Source organism: Arachis hypogaea, chromosome 15 (assembly GCF_003086295.3).
Source record: "Arachis hypogaea cultivar Tifrunner chromosome 15, arahy.Tifrunner.gnm2.J5K5, whole genome shotgun sequence".
Taxonomy (NCBI): domain Eukaryota; kingdom Viridiplantae; phylum Streptophyta; class Magnoliopsida; order Fabales; family Fabaceae; genus Arachis; species Arachis hypogaea.
In genome coordinates, this window is record NC_092050.1 from 152,068,334 (window position 1) to 152,089,067 (window position 20,734).

At 33.1% G+C, this 20,734-nt stretch overlaps 3 protein-coding genes across 3 annotated transcripts; all 3 read left to right on the top strand.

Annotated features, from left to right (window-relative positions):
- Positions 1 to 265: 265 nt before the first annotated feature.
- On the top strand, positions 266 to 904 carry LOC140179429 (uncharacterized). Its single transcript, XM_072218311.1, has one exon. The coding sequence runs from the start codon at positions 266 to 268 to the stop codon at positions 902 to 904; it is 639 nt and encodes a 212-aa protein (XP_072074412.1).
- Positions 905 to 12,632: 11,728 nt separating this feature from the next.
- Positions 12,633 to 13,619, top strand: LOC112749273 (uncharacterized). The gene has a single exon (XM_025797533.1). It carries the CDS (start codon positions 12,633 to 12,635, stop codon positions 13,617 to 13,619), a length of 987 nt encoding a protein of 328 aa, XP_025653318.1.
- Positions 13,620 to 13,649: 30 nt separating this feature from the next.
- LOC114925385 (uncharacterized) lies at positions 13,650 to 14,342 on the top strand. The gene has a single exon (XM_029293016.1). It carries the CDS (start codon positions 13,650 to 13,652, stop codon positions 14,340 to 14,342), a length of 693 nt encoding a protein of 230 aa, XP_029148849.1.
- The last annotated feature ends 6,392 nt before the right edge of the window (positions 14,343 to 20,734 follow it).

Here is a 20,734-nt window from a genome sequence, read left to right on the forward strand (position 1 = left end):
GGAATCATCTGAAGACGAAGAAAAAGACAATATAGAAGAGGTGCTTGAAATAAGTCAGTTTCAGAGGGAAGCTTTAAAGAAAATGAAGAGGAAGGAAAGAACCACCCCTTCTATCTCTGCGAAATGACTGGAAAATGGAACTTTTAGAATCCATGTCAACAGAGCAGAAAAACGGAGGCTTGAGTGGCCATGGAAGAACACATTTATAGTCAAGCTTTTGGGACGCAAGATTTCATATACTGTTCTAAAAAGAAGATTGGACATCATGTGGGCAAAAGCGGGAGGACTAGACTTGATAGACCTGGGTAATGACTACTTTGTAGTTAGGTTATTCAATGACGAGGACTGCTGCAACGTACTAGAAGGCGGATCGTGGCTGATCTACGACCACTATCTAACCATAAGAAAGTGGGTTCCAGATTTTAGTCCATTCTGCACCACTATCAACAAGATAGCAGCTTGGGTAAGACTCTCTGACCTGCTGATCGAATACTACGACAAGCGTTTTCTGGGAACAGTGGGAGACCAGATTGGAAAGACGCTTAAAGTTGACATGAACACAGCAAACCAGTCAAGAGGTAAATTCGCGCGCCTCTGTGTAGAGCTAGACCTGACCAAGCCTCTAGATGCAAAATATATGATAAATGATAATACATATTTCATTGAATATGAGGGTTTACATATGATTTGTTTTAACTGTGGACGTTTTGGTCATGTTAATGAGGCATGTACACATGGAAACACTTCTGTATTTAACCATAACAATGCAGATGAGAACCAACAGCCAGGACAAGCAGCGGAGGAGCCCATGGAAAGAAATCAGATGCAGAAAGAGGGGGATGAGAAGAGTGGAGAAGACAAGTATAAAATAGTTATTTCAAAAAATGCCAATCATGGTGCCTAGATGGTTGTACATAAGCAAAGGAGGACAAAGAAAATGGTTGAAAAGGACATCCAGAACGTGGAAAGTGGACACATGCATAAAGGTGAAAAAAGCAATGCGGAGAAGGTGGCCGACAAATCGAGGTACGAGGTTCTATCCTCAGATGTAACTAATGAGCAAATCATAGAGAATGATTATGATGAGAATGAGAATCAGCCAGCCACAAGAAAAGACAAAAATAATGAAGGCCCCAAAGAATTCCTTTCTGGAAGCCAAATGAGAAAAGCTCGTTCTGCAAACACACCTAGCCTCACCCATATATCCCCTAGCCCAATCACTGTGACCCAAAATGCAGCCCAATCTGCTTCCTTGAACCAAAAAAGAAAAGCACAAAATCTAAACAAAATCCAAACTCCTCACCATCTCTCATCACTTATGGCCCAAGACCAACTACTCCATGGCTCATACTATGAATCCAAACCAAGCATCCCAGAATCAGCTTTATCCAACAATGCGATGTTAGTAGAGGAAACGATGGTCATGGAAACCCCGCCAGACCAAAACCTTGGCCCAAAACCACCTGATCCACCTGAACTCAACCTTTTAGGGTCTAACCTGGATGTGATAATGGCTGAAAGTACAGCAGCGATCCTAAATGGGGAAGAAAAGAAAGGCCCAGTAAAAGGTGAGTTGAATGGGGCCTAATTGGGCCTGTGTTTTATCCAATTCTCTAGACAAGGGCTTTAAGCTCTTCCTTACAGTGTGTTTTAATATGATAATACTATCATGGAATGCGAGAGGGGCTGCAATCCCATCCTTTGCTAAGACGTTGAAAGAGTATAATCTTCAGTATAAGCCTAACTTAATTGCCATCCAGGAGACGAGATGCAGTGGACAAAATGCACTAAACTCCATCAAAAGGGCTGGTTTTAACTACCATCTTATTGGGGATGCAAATGGATTTTCAGGAGGAATATGGCTTATTTGGAACAACTCTAATCAAACTGTTCAGGAAGTATGTCGGTATGAACAAGCTTTACATACCAAGATTACTAATGACTATGGAGTTTGGTACCTTACCATTGTATACGCTCACCCTCAAGAGAGTCGAAGAAGAGATGTGAGAAATTTTATCAGCAAAATATCAGCAGACATGCATCATCATTGGGTTCTATGTGGAGACTTCAATGATATTAGTGATGCATCGGAGAAAAAAGGCGGAGCGCATCCAGATATTCCCCAAATAAATAGATTCAAGAAATGGGTGGAAGATTATAATCTTATAAACCTGGGATATCAAGGAACAAGATTCACCTAGAGAGGTCCTGTCTGGCAGGATGGTAATCGCATTTTCAAATGCCTTGACCGAGCGCTTTGCAATACTGATTGGCGCCTTCTGTTTCAAGAATCCATTGTGGAGACCCTCCTTCGAATCCGCTCAAATCACCATCCAATTCTCATCAAGTGCAAAGGTAACCACCAATCCATTGGGAACAAGCCTTTTCGTTTTGAATATATGTGGATGCAACATAAGGATTTCTCTTCCTTCTTGAATGAAAATTGGCACAAGGACCAGCCATTAGCTCAATCAATCCAAAATTTTGTAGGCAAGGTAAAGGACTGGAATCATTAGACTTTTGGCCATATTTTCCATCAGAAACGATTGGTGCTTAGTAGATTAAAAGACTTACAAAATTCTCCAAGATATGGGAGAAGTGAATTCTTGGACAGCCTTGAAGAAGAACTCAACAAAGATTTAGAGGCTATTCTGGATAAGAAGCAAATTTTCTGGCTCCAAAAATCTAGAGAAACTTGGATAGTGGAGGGTGACCATAATACCAAGTATTACCATACAAAAACTATCATTAGGAGGCGCTGCAACAAGATCCTCAAACTTTGTGGACCTAGCGGGAAGTGGATTGATAATCAGGAGGACCTCAAGACTCACGTTATCTTTCATTTTCAAAGCCGCTTCCAGGAACTTAACCACAATAGAAACTGTGCTATTGATACTAACAATTTTTACACCCCTCTGAAGGAAGAAAGCATTCCCAAACTTAGAGCTTGTGTCACGCCTGAGGAAATTGAACAAGCGGTCTTTGCAATGGGATCACTAAAAGCTTCGGGGGATGATGGACACCTTGCGGGTTTCTACAAAGAAAACTGGACCATTGTTGGAAATAGCCAGAAAGAATTTGTCATGCATAGTTGGCAAGTCCCTGAAACTATAGCTTATGCAAACAACACCCTCCTTGCTCTTGTGCCAAAAATAAACCAACCTGAATTTGTTAACCAACTCAGACCCATTGTTTTATACAACGTGTCCTACAAAACAATTACAAAAATCATAGTCAGTCGAATCAAACCCATCATTGACAACAGAATTTCACCGGCTCAATCCAGCTTTATTCCTGAGAGGAGAATCCAAGATAATATCATTGTTGCACAGGAAATCACCTATTTTATGAGAAAAAAATTAGGTAAAAAGGGCTACATGGCCATCAAGATCGATCTTGAGAAAGCTTATGATCACCTGAGCTAGGCCTTTATTGAGCAATGCTTAACAAACTTCTCCCTTCCCCCAGAAATCATTAAAATTGTCATGCAATGTGTCTGTACCACTAGCTTTCAGGTGCTGTGGAATGGAGAAGTAACAGAAAAGTTTTTTCCTTCCTGTGGCATTATACAGGGAGACCCACTTTTGCCCTATATTTTTGTGATATGTCTAGATAGACTTTCTCATCTTATAGAAGATATGGTTATGAATAACAAGTGGAAGCCCTTTTCTCTGGGTAGGGGTGGGCTAACTATTTCCTACTTGATGTTCGCTGACGATCTTATGTTGTTCGCAGAAGCAAGCTACGAACAAATGAATATTATCAAAAATTTTTTGAATGCCTTCTGTGAAGCCTCTGGGTAGATTGTTAATGCCCAAAAAATCCAGGTATATTTTTTCACGAAAGTTTCTGAAAACACCCGGAGAGAGATAATTCAGCTTGCTGGGAACAAAGGAAATAGGAAGATACCTCGGGGCATATATAATGGAAGGTTGAGGTAGCAAGAGGAAGTTTGGACATATCTTAGAAAAAGTTCAGAACAAATTGAAGGGATGGAAGCAAAAATATCTTTCAATGGCTGGGCGAGTAGTACTTGCACAATCTGCCATTACCCCTATAACATATTTCATGATGCAACATAGCAAAATTCCAAAGGATATTTGCAATAAAATAGAAAAATTCCAGCGGAGCTTTATCTGGGGATTGAATGACCAACCAAAAAAGGCTCACCTTGTCAGTTAAAGTACTATTTGTTTACCAAAAGAAGCTGGAGGCTTAGGATTCAAAAAACTGGATTTGATGAACTCGGCATTTCTGATAAAGCTGTGTTGGGACCTGATTAATAATCCAAACTCTTTATGGGTCAAGATTCTTTGGGGAAAATATGGAAAATGAGAGAAATCATTTCAAGTGGTGTTTCAAGCCTCTGGAAAGCCTTGCATAACCTTTGGCCTCAAATACAGAAAGGAGTGATCCATATAATAAGCAATGGCCAAAACACAAAGTTCTGGACTGATTTCCGGCTCCATATGGATGGCTGCCTTCTTGATTACGAGGATCCAAATACTAATATGAAGAACTTAAAAAATTTAGTAACAGAAGAAAGCTTTCTTCAAATTGTTGCTATGCCTACTTCTAGGAGAACGGACCCTTCCGATAGTATAGCTTGGAACATTCTCCGGATTGCCGATTTTCTGTAAAGTCATCTTATCAAAATCTTTCTCAACACCACGTCGGCCACGAGAAGGTTTGGCAGAAAATCTGGTCTTGGAAAGGATTGGAAAAAATAAAACTTTTCATATGGCAAGCCACATATGATAGACTGCTCACAAATGATAAGAGACACAGATGGTATGGGGTCTCACCTATGTGTCAACACTGTCAAAACCACATTAAGAACACTATTCATGTCCTCCAGGATTGTCGAGGGGCAAAATCAATTTGGGATAAGTTGGTTAAGCCGGATGCAATGAATCTGTTCTACAACCAACCTGTCAAAGATTGGATATACACTTGTCTAGAGTTGAACTTGGGGAGACTTGGGCAGACTCAATGGAGGAACATCTTTGCAGTAACCTGTTGGAAATTGTGGCAATGGAGGAACAAGAAAATCTTTCAACCCACTTTTCAAAGACTTCCCACAGCAAATAGAATAATTCATGATTATGCCAAACTCATTCAAGAAGTTTTTGCTACCAAAAAACAAAAACATGATCTTCATAATGGCTGACAAAACAAGCATAAAATGGTACCCACCACTAGAGGAATGGATTAAAATTAATACTAATGGTGCTGCTAAAAAGAACCCCCCAGAAAGGCAGGGTGTGGGGGACTGCTAAGAAATAGCCAAGGTCAGTGGATTATAGGACTCACCAAGAATTTGGGTGAATGCTCCGCGTTTATGGCAGAGCTCTGGGGGTTATGCGTCGAACTAGAAACTGCTTGGACCCTGGAGTTCAAGAATGTCTACTTGGAGTGTGACTCCAAATCTGTTACAGAGAGCATAAAGAAATGGAAAGATAGCACAAAATCAGGTTCATTCCTGTATAACAAAATACAAAACCTTCTATCTAGAGATTGGCAAGTCCTTATCAATCATACCTACCGTGAGGCTAACTCTTATACAGACTGGTTAGCAAATTATAGTATTGAACAGGACTATACTATTAAATACTGAAACTCTCCGCCTATGAGTCTCGGTCATTATTTGCTAGGTGATACTATTGGGGTCTCTTGGCCAGAAGAACCATTAGAATGTAGTTTCCTTTGTTTTGGGCCTTTGACCCCTTTGTAAACCGAAAGAAAAAAAAAGATTGTTAGTTAACAAATTTGGCTGGTTTTAGTGGTTAGCTCATTAGTTCGCTTAAATAAGTGTTAAAAGGTTCGAAATTTACTTTGTGCATGCAACAACTCATTGCCCAGCGACAAACCTTTAAATAGAGCTCAGATCGGTGACTTAATTCTTAATCTGTCGAGTTGGAAAATATCGTAAAAAAGAATTGAAGTTAGTAAAATTAGACTAGTAGGAATAATTTTAGATAGTTTTTTAAAGTTCGAATATTGTTATCAACCGAAATTCATCTTTTATAAGTTTAATATTAGTTTTCTTTTTCATAAATAAATTTATTAACGTTATGAATATTTGTAGGTAAAAATAATAATTTATTTAACTAATAATGATTTTTGATTGTTGGAAAATTAATTATGTTTGAATTATATTAAGTAAAACAATAATCCTTTGTCTAAATAAAAGGAAAAAAAGAAATCTTGATTCATGCACTCAAAATAAAAGGTAGTGAATTAATTTATGACTGTGAATGCATTATGGAAGGAGCATTTTTTAATGATTTTGTTTCATTGTTTGTATTTTTGCCTATGATATTATTGATAGTAATTTTTAAAATTTTACTATAAAATATATATATATATATTTTATCAAAGATAGGGAGATTCGAATCCGTAACTTCTAAATAAGTATGGGAAGACTATGCTATTTAAGTTATAATTCATTGGCTACTATAAATATATTATTCGAAAAAAATATAAAATATATTATTATATCATATAAAGTAAACATAATAATTGAATTGAATCTCTAAATTATTTTTATAATCGAGATAATAATTGTGGGTCAACTTCAAGTTAATGCTAAGCATTTTACTTAAAAATTTAATCTGCCGTATTTTTTTAAGAGTAAAGTATTGTTTTGTCCCCAATGTTTGGGGTAAATCCTATTTGTGTCCCTAACGTTTAAATCGTCCTATTTGTATCCCTAACATTTGTAAAAGTGATTTAATGTTATCCTGCCGTCAATTACACATCATGAGTGCTTTAGTTTGAGTTTAAAAATCTCTTATTGAAGTTAGAATACAAATGTTTGGAATAGAATCGATGATCTACTCTGAAAAATAGCTCATCAAATGTTGAAAATAATTCCTACAACATTTACATAATTCACTTTTCTAGGGACATAATTGAATCTAAACACAAATAGTGGGTATAATATTAAAATCGAACGCATCCAAGTGAGACCTAATTGAGAATGAATACATCCAAGTGAGAATAATTGAAAAATATAATCTAATTTGTTAGTATAATTGATAGTAGGATAACATTGAATCACTTTTATAAACGTTAAGGATACAAATAGGACGATTTAAACGTTAGAGACAGAAATAGGACTTACCCCAAACATTAGGAACAAAAACAATACTTTACTTTTTTTTTAAAGACGTTATTCAGTATAAAATATCATAAAAAATATTCACAAAATAAAGTGAAAGTAGTAGATATTATCACTTTTATTTTAATAACGTTACAAAAATTATGGAATCTAATTTCAACAAATTAACTTAATTGATCATAGGTGATTTTAAAAAAAACATAAAAAATATTTAAATTGTCACTAATTTGTCACATTAATGTCTATAATTGGACAAAACACGAAATCTCATTTTGTATGTAGAATGTAATGAGTCTTATAAAAAAATTATAATGTTTTTGGATTTAACTACACACCATTAAAGTTGTTATTAATATTAATTTTAAAGCTTATTTTTTTATTTTAATAAATATATTAGAAACTTAAATTCTTATTACTTTTTCTATAAAAATTTTTCAAATTGATCACTTTAATATGTGGGACTAAACCCATATTTTTTTTTAAGTGTGAATTTCAATGAACAATAATTTATCTAAAATCATCATGTAAATAATTGTTGAAATAAAAAAGGTCAAGTATATATCAAATCCTATTATTTCTTGTTTGCTAGGATTGGATCCAAACATGAGAGAGTATCCACAACCTTTCACATGTGATCCTTGTTCCATGCCATTGCCATTTGTTTGCATTATTAATGTTATTAATATTATTGGTGACAAAATAATAATAATAATAACACGAAAAATTGCCGACAAAATCAAGAAAAACCTCCGATAAATTCAACTACTTAGTTCACGGGCCCCACTAATGCACATATGTTTTTATTTTTTTTGCATTTATATTTTTTCAAAGAATAATTCACCATTAACAAAAAACTATTCTAGGTTAGTCATTAGCCTGAAGTATTAGGAAATATCATATGAAAAAAAAACTATTTTAGGATAAATATAGTAGATTAATTTAAAATGGTTTTATTAAATACTTAAATCCAGATGAGTTAGGAATATTGTCACATTATACAATCTGTGTAGCAATTATTTTAAAAGTCATGTAAGTATATTATTAAATAATTAAATAATAGTGTAAAAAAATTATATACTCTTAATATATATATATAGTAGTGGAGCCGTGTTACACATGACTAGTAGTGGTTATTAAAAGAAAAAAAAGCCATGATAGCTAAGTGTTAAAATGAAGAAGAAGAAGTATGCTCTAAGTTGTTTTTTAGAGGAGTTTGCTGAGATGAACATGAAGAATAAAGTGGAGGGAGAGAAAGCAAAGGAAAAACACTGCAATTATCTTGTCTCGAACTTACGAGGAGAGGACTAAAAAGATAGAAATTATTGTTATTAGAGAATTATTTCCTAAGACTAATCAAAAACAGTATTTTTAAAGTAATTCTAAACAAAGTCTGAAGATTGAAAAAAGCAAAAAGCGAAAGAGTCTAACCAAACAAAGACTATACTCGATAAAAGTACAATAAGAAATAAAAAAGAGATTGAAGAATAAGGAGATGAACGAGTCTTCAAAAAAGGTCAAATTAAAAGAGGAATAGTTAACAGATTTAATGGTGGAGGGTGCAAGTTTTCAAATGACACCCAAAACGTTATGAGATCGTTAGTGTAGAATTGTCAAAATTTGGGAAGACTTTTGAAAATTCACAATCTTAAATGAATGTGCAAGTTTCACTCCCAAAAATTATTTTCATTAGTGAGAGAAAGAATCAATCTCGACAAGTGAAAGTAAAGTTACGTTCGTGTGGCTATAGGAGTTGGTATATTGTGGACCCAATGAGGGTGGTTAGTGGTTTAGTTTTGAGATGAAAGAATACTATCAATATTCACATACGGAGTAGTGGTGACTATATTACAGAAGAGGTTCATGCATGCCACAAACAAAAATAAAGTTTGGAGATTCATTGTAGTTCACTTAAATTGCTCTGACACTATCTGAAACTCTCAGTATGATGAGCTCTTTTTTATTATTCAATAGTTCCAATGCAGAGTGGTGATGATTATGGATGATTTTAATGCTATATCTAGACAAGCAGAGAAAGGTGGTGGCGGCAAAAAATCAGTAACCTCCATCTTAGCATTCAATAATTTCATCAATATTAATGAGTTATTGGATATTATAATGGTGGGTTGACCTTTCACGTGGACAAATCGGAGACAAGACTCAGAGTTGGTGAAAAAAAGACTGAACCGTGAGTTAGTGGGGCTGAGTTGGAGAACATAGTACTCGTATGCAGTAATAAACATGCTTTTAGAATTAGGTTCATATCATGCCTTTCTTCTCTTATTGACCCACAAAATTGGCGCAATAAGAAAATGTTTAAATTTCAAGAATGTTGGTGTTGCAAAAGAGAAGTCAGGTAGATTGTGATGGAGGTCTGGACCTCTGAAGTAAAAGGGTCAGCAATGTAATCTTTAGCTGAAAGGCTAAAACGATGTAGACATAGGTTAGTTTAGTGGCAAATTAATCACAAAACTAAATCTAGAAGAAAAATTGAAGAGCTACAGTCAGCCATAGAAGATCTTTGAAAAGGTGGAGTAAATGGAGGTGGCGAGCTGAATAGCCTAGAGAAGAAGTTAGAACTAGTGTTTATTAAGGAAAAGAGCTACTAGAGAGAAATTTCGTGTTAAATGGATGAAAGAGGGTGATTATAATACACAATTCTTTCATAAGAAGTTTCAATCCAAAATGAAGAATGGAATATGGAGGTTGATTGGTCGAAATGATGAAGTCACCTCTAGCCTGAAAGAAATAGCAATAATGGCAGATGAGTATTTTGACTATTTTCATAATGTTTTTACTTCCAATAGTGCTGTTGATCCAAGTCAGTTTTTTAATAGTTTGGAACCTAAGGTTACAACTTCCATGAATCGGAGGCTCCAAAGACCAATTTCTAGGGAAGAGATCAAACGAGCTACCTTCAGTGTTCATCCTCAAAGTGTTTTGGGTGATGATGAATTCACTGCGAAATTTTTCCATTCCTTTTGGGATATCGTAGAGGCCGATGTGTTTAAAGTTGTATGTCAAGAGTTTCTTTCATAATGGTCGAATCCTAAAAACTTTTAACCACACTCATATCTATCTGATTCCTAAAATTTCTTATGCCAGTACTATGAATCAGGTGAGACCTATTAGTTTATCTTCTATTATATACAAAATTATTTCTAAGGTTATGGTGCATAGACTGCAAAGCATTATGAATAAGATCATCAATCCTAATCATAGTGCATTTTTAAAGGGAGGTTTATTTCAGACAATATTCTTATCTCACATGAATGCATGCATTATTTGAAAAATAAAAGGAGTAGTCTGGACTCTGAAATAATTATTAAACTTAATATGAACAAGATACATGACAAGATCGAATGACAATTTCATTGGTTTATTATGAAAAAACTGGGCTTTGAATTAAGATGGACTAATTGGTCAAGAGAATTAATAACAACTGTTTTTTATTTTATTGTTGTGGAAAGGCAACATTTTGGTTTTTTAGACCAAATAGGGAGTATCCGTCAAAATCATCCCTCATCTCCATATCTTTTTTTTTTATGCAAAAGGACCATCTTTCTTACTGCACAAAGCACAACAAAATCAAAACTGATTCGATTTACTAAGAGGGACTAAATCGAAGCTGATTGATTCGATTTCGTATTTGCCATATAAATCAAAACTTATTGGTTCGATTTACTGTAAGTTACCTAATTTGAATTCTTTGAATTCGATTTGCATTTGAACTACAAAATCAAGTAATTTGAATAAAATAGATTCGATTTACTACTAACAACCCTAATTTAAATTCGATGAATTCGATTTACATAGAAATATGCAACGAGACAACACATAACATTTTTAGATTTAGGAGATACATGTAAAATTGGAGTTGTTTTGGTTTATAAAAGTGAATTACTCTTATTTTTAAGTTTTAATAAATAACATTTATCTTCTAAAAAAAGGTTAAAATGAGAAAAAAAAAAAAAGATCGGACAATTTACTTTTATTTCTTCCAAATTCCTAGTTGATATAGTAGATAATAAAATAATAATTTTATTAAAAAAAATTGGACACAACACTCGTTCAACGTGTATTTTTTATATTTAAACATATTTTAACAAAAATAAAATTTTTTAAATATGTTTGGACTTCTCTAAATACCATTATGTGTAGACTTGTTCAACATTATTCCTAATCTATATTATTTAAATGGATTTAGAAATAATATGTATTCTTAATTATTAATACAAAAAATATTTTAAATACTTTATATAATTAAAAAGAGATTAAAAACATAAAAAAGTTACTTTGTAGTTTAATATAAAAATATCAGGGCAATTTATGCAAATAAAATGAATGAGCAAAACCTTTATGCAAATACAACATTGGCAATTTCTAGACGCAAATGCAATAAACGCAACTATATATAATCTGCTACACCCTGTAGCGGAACTCAATTGCACGTAATCCGCTACAGGGTATCGCAGATTACGTTGAGGGCTGAGTTACTCATAAACCGCTACACCCTGTAGCGGTTTATGACCAAATGGCGCTACACTCATAATCCGCTACACCCTCTAGCGGATTATGAACAATGTGGATTGATGGAAAGATGCCTATATATACCCAACAAGTTGTGTAGAGTGTCATTCTCATTCATTCATAACTTGAGAAATGGAGAGTGAAGAGAGCTTTTTGGTGTTAGTGCATCATTCTGGAAAAATAAAAAAGAGTAAGAGGCACGGTGTGAAGTTTACAGACAGAGAACCGCTGAGTATTTTTGTCAGGTCGTCTGATACACTGTTGGATCTGAAGAGTAGTATACTGCAAAAGTTGGCCGCGGGTGGCACAAAGTGGGTGAAGAAGCTGTTCTACAAGATCCCTATTGCGGTTGTGTCAACCGGCGTGCAATATGAAACGTTTGTGTTACGAACAGATGAAGATATGCAGGTGTTGTTTCATTGTTGTCGGAGTTTTCCGGAAGTGAGGATACATGAGTTGTTTGTGAAGCTGGAACATGGGATCGATAGTTCTGGTGCATCCGCTCCAAACCCCCAGTCCACCACGATGGGGGTGCCTCCACCTCGATGCCCTTCATTGCACCTGAGTGTTTGTTGGAGTATCGGCCAGCCGGTCCAGTTGGGGCATTCACCTCAACTCATCCATCTCTAGATGTAGGACATGAGGGGGAACCGGATTGGGTGGAAAATGCTATGCAAGAGGATGATTCCGATGAAGAGCCTGCTGACATTGGAGGGGACAGCGATAATGAAATTTCCACAAACCCAGCAACATGTCAACCGCCGTCAAGTGCCGGCACACATGAGCAACCTGCACATTATTCTACCCTGGATCTGGGAGCCATCAGCCAACCGACGGATTCAGCACCAACCTTTGGGGTCGAGGCTTGCACGAGGAAAATTCTGTAACTGAATTTCAAGTTGGCCAATCTTTCCATAGTAAGGAGGAAGCTGTGCTTACTGTAAAGGATTACAACATTCAGCGCGGTATTGAGTATAGAGTGATGGAGCCAGATAATCTTAAGTACCATGGGAGATGCAAGGAGTTTGGGAAGGGTTGCACATGGATGATTCGCATCAGCCTTCGAGCACAGAAGGGAACCTGGGAGGTTCGGCGGTACAACGGACCACACACATGCTTGGCTATATCGATATCCAGCGACCACCGACAACTAGATTATCACGTGATCTGTGCGAAGATCTTTTCTCTGGTTCGAGCCAATGCGGCGGTATCGATAAAGGTGTTGCAAGAAGCTACCGAAGGAACGTACGGGTTCAAGCCAAGTTACAGGAAGACGTGGTTGGCAAAACAGAAGGCGGTAGCACAGATATACGGGGACTGGGAAGAGTTCTACGCCGAGCTACCTCGTTGGATCCTTGGCGTGCAGTCCACCATGGAGGAGACGGTTACGTTGTTGAAGACATCTCCGGTTCGCGTCGGTGATGACGTGGATGACTCAACCGTGTACTTTCATCGTCTTTTCTGGACGTTTCCTCCTTGTGTTGAAGCTTTCCAACATTGCAAGCCATTGGTAAGCATAGACGGTACTCATCTGTATGGCAAGTATGGAGGGACTTTGCTCCTGGCCATCGCTCAAGATGGGAACTCCAACATCTTGCCTATTACTTTCAGTCTCGTGGAGGGGGAAAATGCCGAGTCTTGGTCTTTCTTCCTGACCAACCTGCGGCAACATGTGACTCCACAACAGGGGATACTGGTAATTTCAGATAGGCACAATGGCATCAAGGCTGCACTAGAGAACCCGAACAGTGGGTGGTTACCCCCGCATGCGTACCGAGCATTTTGTATTCGGCATGTTGCAGCTAAATTCGCACTTAGTTTCAAGGGCACGGATGCAAAGCGTTTGCTTGTGAACGCTGCTTATGCGAAGACTGAGGCAGAGTTTCACTATTGGTTTGATATAATGTGGACTGAGAATCCGGCAATGTGTGATTGGGCGAATAGAATAGAATACGATAAGTGGACTTAGCACCAGGATGGTGGCAGACGGTTCGGTCACATGACGACCAATATATCTGAGTGTGTTAATTCTGTTCTTAAGGGTACACGGAATCTTCCGGTTACCGCCCTAGTCAAGTCCACATATGGTCGGCTAGCGGAGTTGTTCGTGATTTGTGGTCAGACGGCAGAGGCTCAATTGGCCAGCGGTGCCAAGTTCTGCCAGTCTTTTATGAAGGCAATGGAGCGCAACTTGAAAGACTCCAAATGTTTCACTATCACCCTGTTCGATAGACACCAGTCTGAGTACACCATTGCCGAGACGACGTCCACCGGGAGCTTTTCACTTGGGACGTACCGAGTTTTCCTCCAGCACCGTACATGCGACTGTGGATACTTTCAAGTTCTCCATTACCCATGTTGCCATGCGATTGCATGTTGTGCCCAGTCACGGCTTGACTGGTCTATCTATGTCGACGAGGTCTACACCATGCAGAAGGTGTTCAGGGTGTACCAGATGGGTTTCGTGCCGCCAATACCGAAGGGACTTTGGCCACCTTATGACGGTCCGACTGTTATTCCGGACCCCAGCTTGAGGCATTGTCATGATGGCCGACCGAGGTCTACCAGAATCCGGAACAACATGGATGAGGCCGACCTTAACCGACCGAAGCGGTGCGGGCTATGCAGACAGCCTGGGCACACGCGTAGGTCTTGCCCCCAGAGAGGCTCCACTGTTGCCGGTAGTTCGTAGGACTTCTAGTCTGTGTGCTTCTACTTTTTTGAATTTTATATTTTCCTGTAGCAATTTACGCTTTCGGGTGTTAGTGTTAGTTCCTTTCGTGTGTTTGTGTTAATCTTGGTTCCGACCTATTTGTATGACTTATGACTTATGCTTAATGTAGAAATTTAATCCGTGTTACTGTTAATGCCTCGTGCCTATTATATTTCTATGGCTTATTATTTATGGACACTGTATTTGTATAACTTCGTATATTTTGCATCACGAGTTGTTACTGTAAGACTGGTATGTATAGGCATCTTCCTATCAATCCACATTGTTCATAATCCGCTAGAGGGTGTAGCAGATTATGAGTGTAGCGCCATTTGGTCATAAACCGCTACAGGGTGCAGCGGTTTATGAGTAACTCAGCCCTCAACGTAATCCGCGATACCCTGTAGCGGATTACGTGCAATTGAGTTCTACTACAGGGTGTAGTGGATTATATATAGTTGCGTTTATTGCATTTGTGTCTGAAAATTGCCAATGTTATATTTGCGTAAAGATTTTACTCATTCATTTTATTTACGTAAATTGTCCAAAATATCAAGATATCATTATAAATTATATAAAAAAATTTATTTTTTGTATATCTTGTCAATGTGTATTATGTGTCCTAACAAAATTGAAATTAGTATATCTATATTTCACGAATTATATCAATATGTCATATCTTATATTAGTATCCATGTTAATACTCCAGTACTTCACAAATTATGTCAATTACGCGTACGTATCTATATTTTATCATACAAAAAATATTATTTTTTGTGTTTGAAAAAAAAAGAGACATAATAATTTTACTCTTATTTTTGATAATGCCACTTCATATATTAATTTTTTTTATTATATAATGTATAAATTTTATAGAAAAATGAATGGTATTACTAAAAGTAGAATGACAATGGACTTATTTGAGTGAGTATTTACAAAAATATTTTTTTGAGTTATTTTTTTTAAAAGATTTCTTAGAAAAGTAAAAATAATTTTATATTTGGATATTTCATACAAAATTTTTTTTTATTTATCAATTATGTTTGAGTACAACAATACGAAAGTACTTTTTGTTTATTTGTTATGTGTAAAATATCTTTTTTTTTATGAAAAAAATATTTTTTATTTTTCTACTGCTTTTATTTTTACTACTAGAAATTTATCAAACACGTTAAAAAAATTATCAACTTAATGACACTCAAACAAGCACAATATCTATTTCAAAAAATATTAGTTAAAAGAATAAATTTAAGGATTTATCTATTTTATGCCCTAAGAGTACATATTAAAATTATAAATGGGTTAAATACAATTTTGTTCCTTAAAGTAGGGGTTGAAAATTTTTTTCGTCCTCGGCCTGTTTTTGTCTACAAAATGGTCTCAAAGGTTTGACTTAATTTTAAAATCGTCTTTCGGATGAAAATATCTTTTCTCTTTTTTCCTCAAAATCAACCAAAAATAGAAGCAGAACCACAAGCTGAAGCAGAACAACAACAACCAAAAGCAGACGAATAACAACAACAATGAATCATGTATACAGTTAACCATTTCCTAAAATCCACTAAAAAAAATCAAAATCCAGCTAAACTAATCCAGAATCAAGGCCGGAGACTATTTTGTAGACAAAAAAAGACCGAAAACAACAAAAATTTTCAAACCCGGGACAAAAGTTGTACTTAATTCTTTATAAATTAAAAAGATTCTTATTAAAAATATAAAAAATTTAAGTTTTTAATACATTTGTTTTGCATTCATTAAATAAAAACATTTAAAATTTTTCACTAATGATTATCATAACTAAAAGTAATACTACGCATCTAGATTTTTTTATGAACCAAATTCAATCAAATTAAATAATAAGATTTAGAATAATATTAGTCATAACGTATTTTTGGAGATAATACTCAATTTGATCCCTGAACATACACGTGAGTCTTAATTTAGTCCTTAAGGTTTCAATTGCCTCTATTTAGTCCCCGAAGTTTATAAACGTGCCTCATATTAGTCCCTGAGACCATTTTTAATATAAAAACGTTAATAGAGCGTTGTTGTAGACTATCACATGTCACGTTAAAACTTGTAAAATGATGCAGTTTTGGTTTTGACATTTAAATAGCTCAAAAACGGCATCGTATTACTTATTTTGTTAGGTAAAATTTTAATAAACACCATTTAGGATGTTGTTTTTAGGTTATTTGAGTGCCAAAACCAAAACGACATCATTTTATAAAGTTTAGTGTGACATCTGGCTGTCACGACAGTGTTCTGTTAATGTTTGTACGCTGAAAATTGTTTCAAGGACTAACATGAGTTATGTTCACAAAGTTTGGGGACTAAATAGAGGCAATTGAAACTTCAAGAACTAAATTGAGACTCGCGTGTAAGTTCATGGACCAAATTAAGTATTATCTCGTATTTTTGTTATGTTAAATCAACTTAGTTAAATTTAATTAATAAAAAAATTTAAAATATGTAGTATTATTCATTAACTAAATCCTAAATTTAATTGAATTTGGATCATCTAAATTTTAGATTTTCATTTTAGAAAATAAAATAAAAATTTTCACCATCATTAAATATTTTTTTTTTATATTTTTTTTAGTCCTACTTATAAAATAAATAATAATAGATTATATTTTACTGTGTAAAGTAAAATTCAAAATTTAGAGAATACAAATTCAATTTAATTACCCTTAAAAGAAATGTCATTTAATAGCTAGCGGAGCAAGTTTGACTACATTTAAGGTGATATTTGTTTCCTCATTAATAGTAGAGAGAGGATTACGTGATATATTTGATAATTATGAATCTCGGATCTTCATTGAGTTGTGGTATTTGTAGAGTAAATACATTTTGGACATGATATTTATTAACATTTATAATATGTCTGTCTATTGTATTTTATTGTGTCTTAATAAAAAAAAAATTCGAACATATTTTAATACACTTAAATATCATTATATATTAGTGTATCTAATTTTATTTTTAATATATATTTTTAAAATAAATTTAAAATATAGTATAAATTATTATTTATTAAAATAAAAAATATTTTAAATATTTATATAATTAAAATAAAATAATAAAAATAATAAAAATTTAATTTATATTTTAATATTAATAAAATATTTAAATATCATTACAATTTATTTAAAAAATATTTTATATTTTATATATATACGTGTTCTCGTATTTTATAAAATTTTAAAATAGCTATTGAGACTTTCAAATTAATAATATTTTTCGCATTTGAGAGATTTTATTCAAAGTGCATTTACGAAATTTCTTTTTTATTAAATTAGGATTGACATATATACTTCTTAAAGGAGAACCTTATATTTTACATTGTAGAGTTGTACTAGGAAGATACATAAATGTTAAATAGGAAGGAAAAATTATTACTCTTTAATTGATGATGCTTTTTTTTATTGTATGTTATTTTCAAAATTACTTATATAATGAAAATTTTTTCTTTTCATTATGAAAAAAAAAACGAAAAGATAATTAAAAGATGTAACAATGTATATACGTTTGTTCTGACTTTACTAATTCGATTTTCATTATTGATATGAATGTTTACTGAAGGTAAATAAGAAAATATAGAAATATGAAATAAAGACAAAAGAGAATGAGAATTTTGTAAAAAAAGAAAGAACGAATAAAATAAGGACAAAATTTTAAAAAAAAATCTTGATTTTAAGAAATTTTGACCGAATAATACAATTGAAGTAAAATTTGAAAAAAAAAATGAATAAAATTAAAATATTCAAATATCTCATGGTTTGACCTTGACTCTAATGGCGTAGCCAATGTCAATTCTACCAAAAAAATTTTCAATTATTATTTGGAATAAATAATATATAGGAATAATATTAATTTTGTTAATTATTTTTTTTAATTTGTAGATATTACTACTCTCAGTAATAACATTCTTACGTAATTGTTTAATATATTCATTTAAAAATATAATAAAAGGCAAGTATTTGAATCTTAAAAGTAAGAATAATAATATCTACTTTAGACTTAATTAATTTAGGTTGATTAAATGGCTAATTTATTTCTCCATTTAAATAAGTGTTAAAAATTTAAATTTTATATTATATATACAGTAATTTATTGACTAATAAAAAATTTTAAATAAAGTTTAGATTCACAAATTAATCTATTGTATGAACAAAAAAAATTAATTAATAAAAAATAAAACTTAGAAAAAGTATTAAAAATATTAGTATAAAAAAGGTAAATTCTATATTTTTTATAATTTAGTATTTAATTTTTATCTAACTTATTTTTTCGGTAAATTTTAAATATTTAAAATTATTATTTTTATACTTTTAAAATAATTGATTTTTAAATTTTTTTAATAAGTTAGGCAACATTTTTAGACACCATAATAATTACCTAAAAAAATATTTGCTTGTAAAATATAGTCATAAACCAAATCAATACAAGAATTTTCTGGTGTCCTTATTATAAATGAGAATGAAAAATAAAATTGATAAAAAAATAAATTAATTTAATTATTCTATGGATTCCTACAATAATATTGAATTTGTAATTAAATCCTTATATTTTTTTAATTAGTTTTTTATATTATTTTTAATTTTGTAATTAAGTCATTTTTTGTCAAAAACGTTAAAATTAACGAATATCTATCCCAAAAAATATGTTGTAAAAAATCTAATTATGTTCTTAATTGTGAATGCCTTCTATTTGTGGATAAATATTTAGTTAACTCTAATAATTTTTTATATTATAAAAGATTTAATTATAAAATTTAAAACAATATAGGAACTCAATTAAAAGGAAAAAATTATAAAAATCTAATTACAAATTTAATGAAACTAAGACCAACAGCAATAATTAAACCAAATATTTTTTTAATTATTTTTCTAGACGTAACAATTGAATGCAAAAGTTACAATTTGTTATTTTTAGTGAACAAGAGTTTTTGATATAAAATCAAATTTATGTTTAGAGAAAAAAACATAATCAAACTAAAAATTGAGGCATTCAAAAAAATCGAACGTAATTTCTTAGATTCAAACATTTAACCAAACACACTTTAAGTGAACGCAAAAACTAAAACTTAATAGTTCACAAAAAAAAAAAGTAATCGAATAAAAAATTAAAACATTCTCAAAACTTGAACTGTGCTTTTCATATTCCAAACATTAAACCAACCATACCCGGTAATTATAATAACCCAAATTTTTAATAATGGATTTTTCGAACCTCTTGCATTAAAAATTTGCAAAATTCAAATGACACGGTTAAATTTCGTTTGATGAGTTGATTTTGAATATACAGAAAAAATAAATAATAATATTTTATTATAATGATATATGATAAAAAGATTGTGATATGATTATTGAGATTAGTTTACTGAACCGATGAATAAATGAATGATTGAGAATTGAAAACTAAATAATTAAGTATTCACTTGGCAAGGACGAGAGTTTCGTCCCACTTGCTCAATACTGTTAATGATTGAATTTGGAAAATACCCATGTACGGTTGATAATCGAAATCGGAAAAACTCACGTACAGTTTGATTATCAAATTTGAGAAAATTCACGTACTATTGATGATTGATCTCGAGGACGTCTATGTACTGGCCATTGTATGTATATTATGCTCAAGCTTTGTGACGATAAATCACGTACTAATGGTATTAACTATATCGACACGTATACACGAACTGATGCAATTGAAAAACTATATCTAGGACAAATTTTTAGGTAATGTCGGGTTGTGGGGTGTAAATCGACATATAAATTTATGACCTGTATAGGACAGATATGCATCATACTTGTTTGCAGCATAATTTATATGATGTGTTGTATTTGATTTTCTATTGATTGTATTGAATGAATTATTTGTATTTATGTCTGTGGTTGATCTACCATTTTTTCTATTATTTACTAGTTAAAAGGTTAATACAAAATATTAAACATAAAGAAAAAAATTTAAGGAATTATAAAAGGCTATAAGAGTCAAAGAAAAGAGGATTTATGATTGAAATAACTGGTCAGACATTAAGATGGTCACGAATTGAATGAAAGTTAAAATCGTATAACTTAGGTAAAAAAAGATAATACATATGATTATGCCTATGCTAAAGTTTTGCTCTAGGTCTGATAAACGATTCATTTCTCTCGTTAGCATCCTGCTAGAAACCGTAAGTTCTTACTCCCTCTCTTTTACTGTTTTTATAGACGAAGTTAATAGAGATGCCTGCTGAAAAAATGATATTACCTTTTTGCCACATCTTAGACTTGGAATATGTGTATGTTTAGGTTGCATTTAAAATGGAGACTGAAACTGAGAGATTAAGATTAAAAGATAGAGACTAAAAGTTTGAGATTGAA